General features: G+C 44.0%; 1 protein-coding gene across 12 annotated transcripts in view; it reads right to left on the bottom strand.

Annotated features, from left to right (window-relative positions):
• Positions 1–543: 543 nt before the first annotated feature.
• The window catches only part of LPP (LIM domain containing preferred translocation partner in lipoma), a 433,528-nt gene continuing 417,786 nt past the window's right edge, over positions 544–16,285 (bottom strand). For all 12 annotated transcript variants that reach the window (XM_054039565.1, XM_054039572.1, XM_054039570.1 and 9 more), the window contains 3 exons: positions 12,316–12,494; positions 8,632–8,752; positions 544–6,998 (listed from right to left, as the gene is read on the bottom strand). In XM_054039565.1, coding sequence (XP_053895540.1) covers positions 6,870–6,998; positions 8,632–8,752; positions 12,316–12,494 — 429 coding nt within the window. In that variant the 3' untranslated portion in view covers positions 544–6,869. The remainder of the gene's footprint in view (positions 6,999–8,631; positions 8,753–12,315; positions 12,495–16,285) is intronic.

Raw genomic sequence — 16,285 nt, 5'->3', positions numbered from 1 at the left:
GAGAAAAAATAAAAGAAGAGAGCCCCTCAATAACCTAATTTTCTAGAAAAAGTATTAAAAAAATCTAGCCTTTCAAACAAATCGCTGATTGGATTCTCCAACATAAGGCCTGGAATTATTGCTCTAAATTACACGGTTAGATCTAACTGAAAATTTAAGGCACAATTTGACAATCATTTTAAAAGCAATAATTATAATCATTTTCTTTTCTTCTCATGTGGCAGGCATACGCATGGCACTCCTGCCACTGATGCTATGGATGCAGATAGCTACTTTGATTAAAGAGCTCAAAAAGTTTTACCTTTTGTAACTAGCTCTCACAACACCCCTGTGAGGTAGGTAATATATCGTCCCCATTACAGAGATGGATAAACTGGGGCAGAGGGAGAAACAGGCTAAGTGACTTGTCTAAGGTGACAAAGGGAGAAAGAGGTAAAGCTTCAAACAGAACCCCTGAGTTCTGATTCCCGGGACTGGACTCTAATGCCTGGGAAACGTAAAGAAGATATCACCATTTGGGGTTTGGGCTTTTTTTTTTTTAGATTGAGGAATAATCAGGAAGACACACAAACAACAAAAAGAACATTTCCGATTAGCCCTGTTAGCATAGCTGCAAATTCAGTGGGGCGGTTGGTTATACATGGGTTAATGCCAAAAAGATTGAGACTGCGGCGGCACAGAAATGAAGACAGGGCAAGTATAATAAAAACTGTCCTGGCTACCTACTGTTGCCTGTACCTTTAATGAGTCATAGTCTCAGGACAATCTAAAATATGTATATTATTTTTATATATATAGTTCCAAACGGTTCTACTGAGTTTTCAATAGTTAGTGTCTCTAAAAACAAAGCTGAGAACTTACGTGTTCACCACGAACCCTAGATTAGGTTGTTTATTATTATGGACTCACCAATGGAACTGGACTGATTCACAGATGGCTTAAAGCAGGGGTTCTCAAACTGGGGGTCGGGGCCCCTCAGGGGGTCACGAGGTTATTACATGGGGGGTCACGAGCTATCAGCCTCCACCCCAAACCCTGCTTTGCCTCCAGCATTTATAATGGTGTTAAATATATTAAAAAGTGTTTTTAATTTATAAGGGGGGGGGTCGCACTCAGAGGCTTGCTATATGAAAGGGGTCACCAGTACAAAAGTTTGAGAACCACTGACTTAAGGAGAGGTGCGGTATTGCCAGTCACATTTCATTTACAATTCACAAGGGCTCTAGCATCAAGACAGCCAACCACCTTTTTCAAATGCAAACTTGAAATGCCAAGGAGGAAGAACAATCTTCCTGGAAATGTATATGGAAAACAGCCTTTCCCAAGCCCAAAGGAATGGTGCTAGGGTGTGAGGTTCAACCAGAGTTTCTTGATCTTGGTGAGCATAATCTACTTACACCCTTCAGTACTTGAAACAAAGGACAACTGACACGGTCACCATCTTCCTAACCAGCCTGGGCATGGTTTGAAGGGAGAAGACAAAAACTGTGTCCAACAGAAGTAACACTGTTATTCCCAGAAAAGTCACATTATTCGGATTGTTAGTAACTAGGAAAATGGTGTCTGCACAGGAAGAAGAGTGAATCAGAAAACAAGAAAGATTTTGGGAAAATTTTCAAAATGTGTTTGCTTCATAACATCCAGAACGGATCCATTTTCCATGAACATTTTCGTGACACTTTAACAGGATTTTCTTACCATACAGTTTTTGAAATCATTACCGAAAACTTTTGTTTATTAAAAATGATTTTGAGGAAGAAAACTTCATTTTTGGTAAATGAAAAACTGAGAACCATTTCAAAAACTATTAGGATAAAAATGTCAACAATATATTGATTAAACTATTAATAACAAACGATGTGAAAGATATTGCGAGAACAGAAAATAGACAATTTCCCCCAAAAAGTATTGAAGAGAAAAGGTCAAACTTTCAACAAAACAGAAGTTTAGTGTAAAACAATTTGACCAGCTTTAACAGAAGTATCGTCCTCAGAGTCCCTATATCAACTCACACTTAACTAACTTCTATATGGCCTTAGGTGGCCCTCTCCATTCTTTGCAGTAGATCCTCAAACAAATATCAACACACGACTGGTGTTTCCCATGTAGACTTTCACCACCCAAATCCACAGCACACATCCTCATGTGTCAATCCTGATTTATAGCGTTGATCTCTATATAAAGCATGATTAGCACTACTTGATGATCTAATATCAAATCAGCCCACAGAATCAACCACGGGAAGCAGACATTAACAAAAGACAATTCGAAAACCAAAAAAACCTCCTTTGAGCTGTTCAGTTTCTAGACAAAAATGGGGCATCACAGAATTTTATGTCCTAAACTAGAGTAAAGCAAAGTGACAAGATTCCCCGCCCCCCCATGGATGCTGATGATGGGATTTTCCTGGGTCTCTGCATTGTCCTCTGTTTTACCATTTCCCAGTACTCCCACGGACCTTCCAGGAGGCCGGGGGAGGGAAATTATATTGTAGAACCAGCACTTTTTGCAGCCCCAGCTAAACTTTGCTACACTCAGCTAGGTTGGAGGCTTAGGGCCCAAAATGTGTGTTACTAGACTGGATTTAATTGGTGATTGTGTGCACCAGTCTCCACACACAATATCTATACCGAGAACTCTTTTATGCTTGTAGGGTGTGTAATTCACGCCCGGATAATGAGCTAACCTATGTCCCACTTCATTCCTGCTTCTGCCCTAAGCGTCTGATGAACGCGTGTAGAGCTCACCCTGGCAAACGTTTCGCTTCCCCCGTGTCTCTAGGACTAAGTCATTCCCTAAGTGTTTTGCAGCTGCGATAAAAATCTAACAATTATTTAAAAAAAAAATCATAATGAAAGGTGCATTATCTAAAGCTGTGATGTTGTCTTCTGCTTTAAAAGGCAACATTCAGGCAACAATTAAAATAAAACAATAAATGACAATAAAGCAATTACATTAACAAAATACGATCATTCACTTTGATGATGTCACTAGGGATTTGGCTGTAACCAAGGCAACCAAATCTGATGTAGTAAATTCAAGCATCTCTTTATGTCCCATTGAGGAACGGATTTAAGCATGTGCTGAATATTAAGTACATGCTTAAATACTTTCCCGAGCCAAGGCTTAAATAAGGGCTTGTTCCTGCACCCCAAACTCCCAACGGGGTGACCTGAAACACAGGATCAAGCCCTAATTTCACACAAATGCTAGAAAAGGCAAAGAACCACCAGCAAAAAATCGGCAGATTGAAATAGAAAGGTCTAGGTGATCTTCACATTCCTTGTCAAAGGAAAATTGCTGAACAGCAAACAACGTGAGTATTTATCATGACTTTTGAAATGTACCTTAAAAGAACAAGATCTCTTTGGTAAAAAAGGCTTCTTTGGAATAGATAAATGAGGATATGTAATAAATATATGAAAGATTGTGGCTAAGCAATATTTTGTTGGTGCTTTAGAGCAATACCTTGATTAAAGATCCATTTGAAACCCTCGAATATCAGGGCTGAAAATCTGACATGACAGAGTGTGTGTGTGTGTATCTTCCAAAATATAGTTGTATCAGTTTAGGCACCACATATGAATGAATTTTTAAAAAAAAACACTCCAGGCACTTATTCACTCACTCAAATGGGCAACTGGCTTTGGTTATTTTAGGGAGGAGAAACCAAATTAAAACAACATTACCCAGATATTTCAAGTCTGAAAATTAGCTGCTGTATGTATAATGATAACAACACTCCCCCTTCTCCTTCCATCCAAGGAGTTCAAAATGCTTGAGAAACAATGATCTAAGAGCCCTCACACCACCAAATTCATAGAACACTCTAAAAATGGGTGTTCTGGAATGGGCTGCTCCAAAACCACAAACCCAACCAAACTTTTCAGAAAGGGAGGATCTGGATTTGAATTTATGCAGCATAGGGCACTCTAAAATTACTTTATTTAGTCACTTCCCTTCCCTGGGAAGTTAGTAAGAATTATCAAGCTCTATTGTGAAGAGGGATAGACAGACCGAGAGGTTAAGTGACTTGCTCAAAATTGCACAGTGAGTCTGTGGCCAGGTCACTGAAAGAACTCAGGAATCCAGACTTCTGGTCTCCCTCCTCTAATCACTAGACCAGGACCCTTGTCCTAATTACAGTAGCTAATTCTCATCGCTTTCTAATATGCCACTCAGTGCGATTGACAGACTGACTTAAACCTACAAGGACACAGAAGTTCAGAGCTATAGTTGCTACATCAGTGCCATGCTCGGTTGTATACATCACATTCCCAGTGTACTTTGGAGAGAAGATGCTCAGAAACCCAGTTCTAAGGCACGATGGAATGTGTGATAAAGTGAAGTTAGCCACCTGCACTCTGAACTTCCATGCTTTGGTAGATTCAGTTCAGACAAGTGTTTAACAATCTTCTGCATGTAATGCTAGCAAGCTCAAAATTACCTTAGGTGCCAGGGCTTATGACCAGTAGAGCAAATGGAGTCTATTAGGAGTCAGATCCTTATTTTAAAAAATTACCCAGCACTTAACTTTTTGCATGAAATAAATTATAACATATCTAACTAATCTACTGTGGGAAAATGCTGAAATTGTTGAAGGCTCGGGCCAAACTCCAATATGATGGTGAGATGCTGCTACATAGACACTGCCCCAGTAGCAAAGTCCTGCAGGATTTAATGGAGAACAATATACTTTCTATGGGATTGATCAGTCATCCTACAGATTTCTAGAAAAATGACCTCATTTTGATGTGGTGAAAATCCAGGTTAATTTCACTGAAGCCAATGAAGTTAGCCCAGTAAAAAGTTGGTGAAAGTGTTGGGGGACAGACCCTAAATTCTCTATTAAATTCATAGACTCATAGACTCATAGACTTTAAGGTCAGAAGGGACCATTATGATCATCTGGTCTGACCCCCTGCATGCTGCAGGCCACAAGACCCTTCCCTGGACTGTGCCGTTGAAGTCCCTAATCCTGTGTTTTAGTGACTTCAATCGGCAGAGACCCTCCTGCTAGTGAGCGGGGAGGGGACATACCATTTTCAGGAGTTACAGTAAGAGGCAATTTTCCATTTTCTTTAATCTTCGCTTGGATCCAACCCATCTCATTTCATTTCACTCATTTTTCTTTTCAGGTTTGGGCGATGTAATTTTATTCAGCTCTTGTTACAGACGCTGAAGGGGAAAGCACCACATTTTACTATTTATTATTGTGAGAGAGAGCAAAATTCACAAAAGTTACTCTTCAAAACTGCAAGTTTGTTATTAATATGGTCAATCAGCCCTGAAATGCTTCAGTTCTGGCTCTTAATTTGTTAAGTGCAGCTAAAGGTATTTTCCTTGATTACATCTGCAAATAAGATATTAATGTCAATGCAGTGATATGAAAATTGCTCCTTTCCCATGTAATTTGCACCTTAGTTATTATGGGTTTCATGAATAAGAATATTATAGTTGTACAAAATGAGTTGTGGATTTATAATGTATTTTTAATTAACAAAAAAAAAACCCAACCCCCCCCTCAAAAAAAAACTACAACTCCCAAAAAACCCACGAACTGCCTGCACATAGGTTTTTATTAACCTTGGTGCAAATTTTTAACTCCCTGAAGAGTACATCAATACGTCCCTTTTTTCCTGGAACTGTGACATCCCCCAATCATTCCTTTGCAATGACATTTCTCCACAAAGAAAAAACTGCGTGATGAAACTGTAGGAGAAAAGATGTCTGTCGTTTTTCCCTTTTGGGAGCTAAATTACACCTATTTACAACTTGAGATGAAAAATGAATCATTCCTGTTCCAGAAATGTCAGATATTTGGAAAGCCCTAAATGCTGAAATATTAAACAATTCTCATAGCTTGTACTGTAACTCCAGCTCTGGTATGTTACCATCATCCCCGAATGCCTGAGCCTGTCTCAAGGTAGAATTCAATCCAATGGGTGTCTTTCCATTGATGTCAGTGGAAGCTGGATCAAGACTCCATTGCTAAAATACTTATTTGGAAACAAGCAGTGCACACTGGTCACTATGTAATTGCATTGGCCCCGGAGAACCTAAGATCCTTTTGAGCATGCCCGTGGTGGCTATCATTAGTCATTTTCTTTGAAGCCATTTTGAATTTCTTTTTAACCCTTTCCAGCCCCCAAAATAATTAACATAACTTCTCAGTGACTTTATAGCTCTAGTTTATCAAAAGGATATATGTATGTACGTGTGTGCGCGCGTGTGTGTGTGTGCAGGCTCACAACTTTCAGGGATGGCTCATACATAAATGCCTTAGCATCTGAGAGTTGGAAGCATCCTTACTGAATACATTTATGCAACAGCGAAATATAATATTATAGAAAAGAAAAAGTTATGAAACTGGAAGGGAATGGAGACAAGCGAGGGCATAAGAAAAAGATATGGTCTCTATGATTTAAAACAAATCTGTGTCCCTATGATTTAAAACAATGCCGATATAAAGGCCCAATGTCTCATGGCCAATGTTTGTATGGTTTGTCTTGTGATAACAATTTCTCTGATTCTGGTCTTGCATTTACATGCTGGTTTTACACTGGTGTAAGTCTAGTATTATGGAATCATGTCCAATATATAACTTCCCACTGATGTCAACGGGAGTAGGATCAGGCCCTCACACCAGAGTAAGAAGAGAATCAAGCCCAATCATCCCAATTTTAATGTGCTTCTTAGGAGATGTGAATCAAATAGAGATAAACTTAGAAACTGCCTGCTTGTCCCAAGGCCTTCCAGCTTTACTTTTTCAATAGAGAATTAGGTCCTAGGCTGGAAAGGAGTCATGCTAAATGGAAAGGTTGTGCAATTCCCCCAACAGGCAAATATGGGAGTGTGGTGGTAGACACTCAAAGGTCAGTGCTGGCCTTAGCAGTGAGTGCCTGGATCCGAGCTGAGTTGCAGGTCTTGCAAAGGATGTGTCCATCCAGAGGGTAACAGCCCTGATTGTCCCCTTCAGACAGGAGGCCACCACAGTCCTAGACAATAAACAGAATAAAGACCAAAAGAAGAAATAAGATGAGAGTGAAATTAGGCAAAGAACCTATTAGTGAAATCAGGGCCGGCTCCAGGGTTTTGGCCGCCCCAAGCAGCCAGAAAAAAAAAAAAAGCCGCGATCGCGATCTGCGGCGGCAATTCGTCGGGAGGTCCTTTGCTCTGAGCGGGAGTGAGGGACCGTCCGCTGAATTGCCGCCGAATATCTGGACGTGCCGCCCCTCTCCGGAGCGGCTGCCCCAAGCACCTGCTTGCCAGGCTGGTGCCTGGAGCCGGCCCTGAGCGAAATACACACTCACATCCCCTGGTAACAGAATTCTGCCCAAGTCAGCATGTGAATTCTAGGATGTCTTTCATGACAGACCCTTTCCCTGATAAGAGACAATGCTGCAGCAGAGATGGGCTCCCAAGCTCTCTAAAATAAAAGGAGATTATTCCCTTCCCATCTCTGGGAAAGGAAAGGGCTTTAGCATTGCGGAACACATCAAACTTAAGCTCACATTTATTAAAGCCAAAAGGAAAAAGAAGTGAGCCTTGAAAACTAGTTTGCTGCTCATCTCTCTCTCTCTCTCTTTGGAAGAGAGAACTCCAGAAAGCGATAGAATATATCACAGAGGTGACAGCAGAGCCATGTCCTTGCAGCACGCCTTAACCGCTGTGGTCATTATTATTACACTAGCATCAAAGGTCCACAACTGAGAGTGGGGGCCCATTGTGCTGGGGGCTTTACAGACCTATAGTAAGAGACCGTCTCTGCTCCCAAGAGCTTGTAATCTAAATACACAAGCTAACGGGTGGAAGAAAGGCCAGAACGCCATCATAACCATCCGGCTTTTGTAAATGGAAAGCCAAGGCACATGGCGATTAAGTGACTGTCCTAAGCTCACGCAGGAAGGTGATGGCAGAGCTACGAACTGAACTCAGAGACCTCGAGTCTCAGTCCCGCACTCGAGCCCATGACTGTGATCAGCACCATTATTGGGACTCACGTCTTGTCCCAACATCTGGCTGGAGTTTATCCCAGGGGGAACAGCTGTACTGCAGAATTCTCGGAGGTTCAATATGCAACATGCGCCAAGGGGATTTTTCCTCTGTTTCAGATTCTTATCAAAATCACATGTACCAGAAACGTAGCTCAGCAAGGACCACACGTGAATGAGAACGATCATGTTTATATGCCAATTCAAATTTTTCAACCACAAGCTGTATGTTGATTTTCCAGCTAATTATTAACTTCATCTTTTTTTAACCCACTTATATAATCTTGCTCACATTGCAACATGCATTAGAGTTGATTTTAATAAAACAAATAGGAGCAACATTTGTGTCCAGATAACGAATGACCATATTCTCAAATATTCAGCTCTAATGATTGAGTCGTAGTCTCTTGCTAACACAATGAAGCCGGTATATACCGAAGGCCTGATTCTCCTATCATTTGCATCGTCTATGTGTAAATCAGGAGTCACTTCTGCTGAAGTCAATGAAGTAAGGTTTAACGCAGAACCAGTGTGATAACAGGAATGTGCTCATTATTGATGTAAGAGAAGGTCATTTCTGTCAGTACAGTGAACCCAATCTTTGCTTTCTTCCCTTGCCAGCAGCGGGAATACTGACCTCACACCGGTAGCACTGGACATGGAAGTCACGATCTAATGCCACAATGCGTACGGTCTCCTCTTGACCCAGGGCAGGCATAATGGGCTCCTTACACACGGAACATCGCGGTGCAAATTTCCTTGAAAAGCAAAGATGGTTCCAGTCAAACCCCAAGTGCACAGCCACGTTCTTCATATGCTACATTAGAAACTTCGAACCCTACAGGAAACCGTGGCACAACACACGTCTCTGCAAGCAGAGTTGCCCCCTTGAAAAGGAAACATTCAGTGACGCTTATGAGTTCCTACAGAACAAGGGCAGAGGCCTGAGAATCATATTCCGCTCGCCTTAATCATTTATTAAACAATCTCTCGATGACGTTGTTCATCATTGCGGTATCCAAGTGCAAGCCCCAAAGTGAGCTGGTTTCATATGCCTAATATAACACCATTTAAATCAGTGGAATTCCTCTTGTGAATGAAGTTAGCAGGATTTGCCCCACCTGTCGCTACTGAAAAATATCAATACGCTAGAAACTAGAGATGGACCAAGTAGGATGCAGCCTTAGATCCTGCCACTGCGGGATTGTTCTCTGCAGTATAATTTTCTTGGGTTTTATCCAGTCTTGTTTTAAAATCCTCAAGCATCTGGCTCCCACTACACCCACAGGATGTTAGTTTTAGCTCGGCTCAATCTGTGCACCACAAAGAGAACTGCTAGAACATATCTGACTGGTTCTCTCTCTCAACTACTTGATTTGCATCCGCAATCTGGCAGTCAAGGTGAAAATGCCTTGGATGCAAATTCTCCCCACAAAATAGGAGGCCACCCTTCTGAAAACCTATCCCTAAGAACATACACTGGCTAACAGCTAAGAAGCTTAGAATTAGGGTCAATGGGCAATGCTCATGGCAAGTGCCAGAATATGAAGAGATCAAAGATTCTTCTCTTGTAAAATATCTAGGAAACAGTGACTCTGCCACCCAGCCTTTTATACAAACCACCCTAGAATTAACTCAGTTAAAAAACATCTTAGCTGTAGTAGGAATAAAGAAAAGGATTCATTTCGTTGGCAGCAGATGCAAGGCGTTTTGTTAGATTGCAGCTACGCAGACATGAATTAAACAGCACCTTTGCTGATTGCTCCGAAAGAGAATTTAAATGGATCGTGATATGACCGTAGCTGTAATCACAGTTAATAATGTGGGGATTCAGGCACTTTCTTGTGCAATTCAGCTAAAATGTGCTGCTTAAAAATGCTTGAATGTTTCTCTATCTAGGTCACCAGAGGCAAAACAGCACGGGCCAATTTTTTTCCGCAGAGACAGAGAAATGACTCCCATTGAATTCAGTGGGAGCTGCATGTGTTTCTTAGGGCAGCGTCTAGCCAATCATGTCTTGCAGGTGGATTTCACAGTTTCCATTTGCTCCTCACCTTTCAGGATAAGAACCCCAATAGCAGTTTCAAACAGCCAATAGAGCCAGTTGGAATTCATTTTTTTAAACTTTTTTTACTTAAAAAATGGATTTTTCCCCCCTAAAAAAACTTTCACTAATTTTCTTTTTGACACAAAGTGAAAAACAAACACAATTTTTGTTTTTCTCTCCTCCCACCCTCTTTCCCCCTTTTTTCAGTGGCAAAAAGGAAAAAAGAATGAAAACTGTGAAAAAAGAAAACCTGAAATTTTCCAGAAATGAAAAAATTTCAGGAAAACATTCCGTAGAAATTTTCAAAACTAGTGTTTTTTTTTTGCAAAGATTTTTGACCAGGAAGATGTTTACAACATTTTGAAAATGTTTGTGAATTTCTTTTGTCCCCCTCCCCCAGTTTTGTGTCCAGTGTTTAGGTTTACTGACTATATTTTTTGCATCCACAATTGCCTTCTATTTGTTTCTTCATGCCTCCATAGCTGTCAATATATCCTGAATGCTTCTTCTCACTCACTCTCTACCCTAAGGACATGTAGGTGCTCTGAAAGTATTTGAAAGGTGGGAACACTGCGGGAAGGAATCCTGTAGGGCGATACAGGGAGGTAAAATTAAACAAAGAGAAACTGAGAACATTGGATACATTCTCTTAATAATTCAGCATATTAGGCTGTGAAGCAGTGACCCAAGAGAAGCGATGGAAGTTTCATTACTCGCATCAGCTAAAACTGGGTGAAAGAACTGCCAAATATACTTCCGGATACAGACTCTGCACTGGTTGTAGATGGACTCAGTAGCCCAACTAGGTCATCTGCTATCCTCTGGATCTTCTCCCAGCCTCGTACCCAACCAATACAGGTCCTTTCCTGATGCTGTCTATTCTCGGAGAGTGAAATTCACCCATGGGTTGAGGAGCAGTATGAGGCCGAGTCACCATTTAACCCTTCAAGCCGGAAGGTACTTAGTTCTTCCTAAAGGATGTCAATCCCTCTCAAGGAGGAGGAACATCCCGCGTATATCGACACGTGGCATAGGGAGTGTAAGTGGGACATAATGTAGTGCCACTGCCTTGGCTTTCTGCTGGCCCTCTGCCCAAGGGTGAATTTCACCCACTGGGCCATTTCGCTGGATTCTTGCTGGGACGCACACAGAGGGAGAGGTAACACACAGTGGCCTCTGCAGCTGCCAATTACACAGATGTGTCTGAGCGTCAGGGAGCATTTCCTGCCGGAGTTTAACATTCTCCCATCTGGCGGCTGCGATTCCTTTGGTCAGGTAAGTCTGCTGCTCTGAGCTTCCAGGCCCACACACTGATGTCACGAGTCTCTAATTAAGCCTGCCCCCTTAGAAATTAAAAGGTAAGTGCTTGAGATGTAAACCCACATTAGTTAGTATTGATTTCCTCTTTTAATTGAGGGGTGTACTGTGCCCGTCTCTTCCAAGCTGGGGAAACATTTGTGCTTTGATTATATCTACTTATCTGTCTTTCTCAGATCAGCTGGGATAAGGGAAGGGATGGGGGGAGCGACAGAAGCTACCTCCAGTCGTGGATTGCAGTGCACTTTAAATAGATATTTTACTACAAATTATGATTAGGAATGTTTTTCTAGCTCCTTGAAAGGCTAACTAGCAGATGGAAACATAAGAACATAAACAGAGGCTAGGGACACCATTCCTTACCCATCCTGGCTAATAGCCATTAATGGACTTAACCTCCATGAATGTATCTAGATCGCTTTTAAACGCTGTTATAGTCCTAGCCTTCACAACCTCCTGAGGCAAGGAGTTCCACAGGTTGACTGGGCACTGTCAAACAGAGGAGGCAGCGAACCCTGCTGTGCTCTGCGGGCTATGAGCAGGGTGCTGAGCACAGGGTGAGAACCTTGGCTTCAAGGCAACAGCTAAGTGACAGTAGGAGGCTGGGGAAGGAAGGATAAGGAGGGGGGGTAAGGAAGTGCAGGGGGGTAGCTAGGAACATGAAATGCTTACATCATGCAGTCCGCACATAAGGCAAGTGGGGAACATAACATGTTAAAGAAGATCTGTGAGCCCAGAGACAACCCTCCCTGGCAGGGACACGGATGTAAGACAAATCCACACAACTACCCCCAGTCAATTAAGCTGGCATGCCGGAGGGTGTGCTTGCCGGCTCCCTGGCCTCTGGGGAATCGCAGGAAGAATTTACAGCAATTCAAGATCCTGCCTAGGTAACATGAGAAGAGATTTTAGGCCTCCAGGGCCAGGAAAAGCCAAGAAGAGGCGCCTGGGCCGTACTTGTGGAAATCCTCAATGCAGTGAATGTTCCCTCCGGCATCCACAGTGAAGGGGATGCCATCCAGGCTGCGATGGCACATCACACAGGTGAAGCAGTGGGGGTGGTAGGCTTTCCCCGTGGCGCGCAGGATCCTCTCCATGATGGGTTTGGCACAGACGCTGCACTGCTCCAGTGTGTTCTGTAAGCGAAAAAAAAAACAAAACACAGCAGGCATAAGGATCAATTCAGATATTTGCACAGGCTGGGATAGCAGCTGGTCTGCAGGGGAACTTGAAGCCCGTTCGTTTCACCCGTTTGCTGTTAGCGCAGGATAGCCAGCTGTCAGTTCCAGAACAGCTCGGAATCCAGGCCAGCTCCTGCCAGTACCAGGTCTGGAACAAAGGGCAGCCGAGTCACTGGGGAGAACTGCGGGGTCCCGTCTGCATCCGGCCGCCCCAGCAGAGAACCCTGCTTTACATTCATCACAGGGGAACTCTGGCTTTTCTCTTCTATGAGGGACAAACCAGTAACTGCATCCCTTCAGTGCCGCAACATGGGCAGCACAAGGGACCGGGATTCAAGAGCGCACAACCAGCCAGCACAACGAGCCGCGGGCTTATTTAGAGTCAGCGTTTAAGGCCAGAAGGCACCGCCAGATCATCTAGTCTGACTTCCCATGTCTCACACCCAGCACCCGCACACTAAACCCAATAACCAGAATGAGACCAAAGCATAACAGCTCACAGGAGACTCGACTATGATGTGCCGCAGACAGAAAATGGGAGGGTCCGAGGCTCACCAGTTCTTGAGGATCCCGCAAATGCAGGAAAGTGATCAAGTGATATATACCCTGATAAGTGACCCACATCCACATGCTGCAGAGGAAGATGAAAACCCCCAAAGTCGCTGCCAGTCTGACCCGGGGGAAAATTCCTTCCCCGACCCCACACATGGCGATCAGTTCAACCCTGAATATATGTGAAAGAACCAGCCAAGCGCCTGAGAGATAATGCATGGTGTCACCTCAGAGCCTTGGCCCACCCGTCCCATGTCCCATCTCCAACTGTGGCCATCTCTGATGCTTCAGAGGAAGGAGACCAAAAAAATCTCCCAGAATACACTGGGGGACAAAAATCCCTTCCTGACCCCTGCAGGTGACCAGCTGAAGCCCTGAGGCATGAGCTTTAAGGAACATGAGACAAACCGTAACTGAGCCCCAGGGTTGCCCTTTACTGTCACAAGCAACCCCGTCATACGATCACACTCATACATTTGCACTCTCAAAATTCATTAAGTTGTCTGTTCCAGAACCTCACCCCTCTTAGAAACTTCCTTTTAATTTCCAGCCTGCATTTGCTCATGGCCAGTTTATACCATTTGTTCTTGTGCAGCATTGTCCTTTAGCTTAAATAGCTCTTCACCCTCCTGGTGTTTATACCCGAGTGCAGAGGTTCTCAAACTGTGCTCCGCGAGCTCCATTCAGGTGGTCAGCAGATAGTTCCCTCTAAGGTGCACGCCTGGGCGGCCGCACACAAGAGAATGAAGGGCCACCCACCTAGTGGAGCTGCACAGACATGGCTCCACGAATTAGGTGCCTGGACCCTGGAGAAGATACACATGTGAGGTGAGGTGGTGGCCTTGGGGGGAATAGGGGTAGGTGGGAGGGGGCAGTGAGGTGAGAAGAGGGGGTGGAAGGAATTTGGGATGTGCAGGGCTGCGGCGGCCAGAGAAAGAGGTGACTTTCCCCAGCTCCAGGGCTGCGGCTGCCGGGAAGAGACGGCCTCCTTCCCAGCCTCAGCCCTGTGGTGGGGAAGAGACCCCCCCCCTTCTTCCCAACCTCAGCCTGGGGGCTGCTGTGGCAGGGGAGAGAGGGCACATCCATCGCATTTGAAAGTTAAGACTACTGCTATTAAAATATGAGTTGTGTGCTTTTATTTGTAGAACAAAAAAACGTTAATTCTTGTTGTGTTTTTTTTATAGAGAGCTTTCATCCAAAGTGTTTTACAATAGTTAGCTAACGGTACAAACAACATTCGGAAAGAGCCTTAAGCGGTCCGCCGAGACCCTCAGCAATTTTCAAGTGGTCCGTGAAAAAAAAAAGTTTGAGAACCACTGATCTGGTGTGTTTATAGAGCACAACTGGATCCCCTTCTCAGCTTTCTTTTTGCTAGGCTCAACAAGCCAACCTCCTCCAGTCTCCTCTCATCAGACAGACCCTCCGCCCCCAGATCATCCTAGTAGCTCTTCTCTGCAACCGTTACAGGTTCAATTCATCTTTCTTGAACATGGCTGTCCAAAACTGTACACGGTATTCCAGATGAGGTCTTACCAGAGCCTGGTACAATGGCATTAATACCTCTCTCGCTCTACTGGAAATGCCTCACTGGCAGGGCTGGCTCCAGGCACCAGCACAGCAAGCAGGTGCTTGGGGCGGCCAACGGAAAGGGGCGGCATGTCCAGCTCTTCGGCGGTGGGTCCCTCAGTCCCTCTCGGAGGGAAGGACCTGCCGCCGAATTGCCACCGCTTGGGGCAGCAAAAACCCTGGAGCCGGCCCTGCTCACTGGATACATTGCCTTTGTCACAGCCACATCACATTGGTGGCTCCGAGTCATCTTAGGATCAACCCCCATCCTAAGGGCAGGCCCTTGCACTTTGTACTACTGAATTTCATGCCATTCTGACACTCCAGTCGTCAAGATCATCCTGATCTTCCTGCATAATATTTCCATCCACCTCTGTATGGATGACGCCTTCACAACTTTGTATCATCAGCAAATTTCACTAGTGAATGCCTACTCTCTGTGAAAAGAGCATTACTAAAAACATTGAATAAGATTGCCCCCAAGACCAATCCTTGAACTCCACTAGAGATCCAGAGAGTTCCCCTTTACACACATCCTGTTGCCTTCTCCCCTTTAGCCAGTCCTTTTATCCACCTTACAATTCTTGTACGAATCCCCAGGCCGTAATTTTCCATGTGGTACCATGCCAAATTTGTCTTCTGCCCCAGCCATTTCAGTTCAGACGGCTCAAAATAATTGTATTAAAGGCTGTGTGTCGCCTACCTTGGTCTGTAGATTTTATGTATTGAACCAGCCCCATCGTTGGGACCACTGAAGCTATAAAGTGTTTTTCATTTCAAGGAGGCTCAGCTGAAAGATTCATCTCCCCCACTCCCCCCGCAAGCATGTTATGTAAACACCGATATCAATCAGCTTCTAATGATTGTCTGTGCCAGACGTGCCAGCCCGCCCAATGACGGCTTGCGTGACTACACTATGTGAAACTCGCCTTTGCAAACCAAACACCTGAAGCACGCATGCCACAAAGAGAGACGCATTCCGTACAGACAGATGCAAATGCTAAATCTGTGAAGAAGCTCAAATGGTTTATTGTGCTGGAGCTTGGGACAGAATTCCACTTGCTAGCCTTGCTGGAAATGTTTGGCGTTATCAAATAAGAACCATATGTTCAAATCCTGGATGGTGAAGCACAGATGCGGGGAGGTCTGTGATCTTTGGGATAAACAGAAAAGAAAGAAAAGAGAAAAAAAAATCCAACAGAAAGGGAATTATAAAAACCCCACAGATCAATATTTTCATATTGACCAACACCACATGGAGCCTACAGACGTTCTCCTGCATTCCTTGTGCACCCAAAACTCCCAGTGAAAACTGCCAGCTGAAAGACTGCACGGTTACTGCTTGTCTCAGCCAAGAATGTCAATGGGCAAGCCCCTTCTCCTGACACATAGTGCAGAAGTACGCACGCAGGGCATGAATCACCAAAGACTTCAGAGGGGTCAAGCCAATACTGCCACATACGTCATTGGACATTACTTCCCAAGCGGCAACTGACTGGTAAGACACACACAGAGCTACAGCCTGCAACTTGCTTATCCTAAAATGGCCAGAAGAGCCACAAGATTATTTTTGGAAGAGTCAGTATGACACGTCCTGGATTTCAACCCATTGTGAGAACTGCCTACTT

This window comes from Malaclemys terrapin, chromosome 9, assembly GCF_027887155.1.
Source record: "Malaclemys terrapin pileata isolate rMalTer1 chromosome 9, rMalTer1.hap1, whole genome shotgun sequence".
NCBI classification, from domain to species: Eukaryota; Metazoa; Chordata; order Testudines; family Emydidae; genus Malaclemys; species Malaclemys terrapin.
This window is presented reverse-complemented; position numbering and strand designations above follow the sequence as displayed.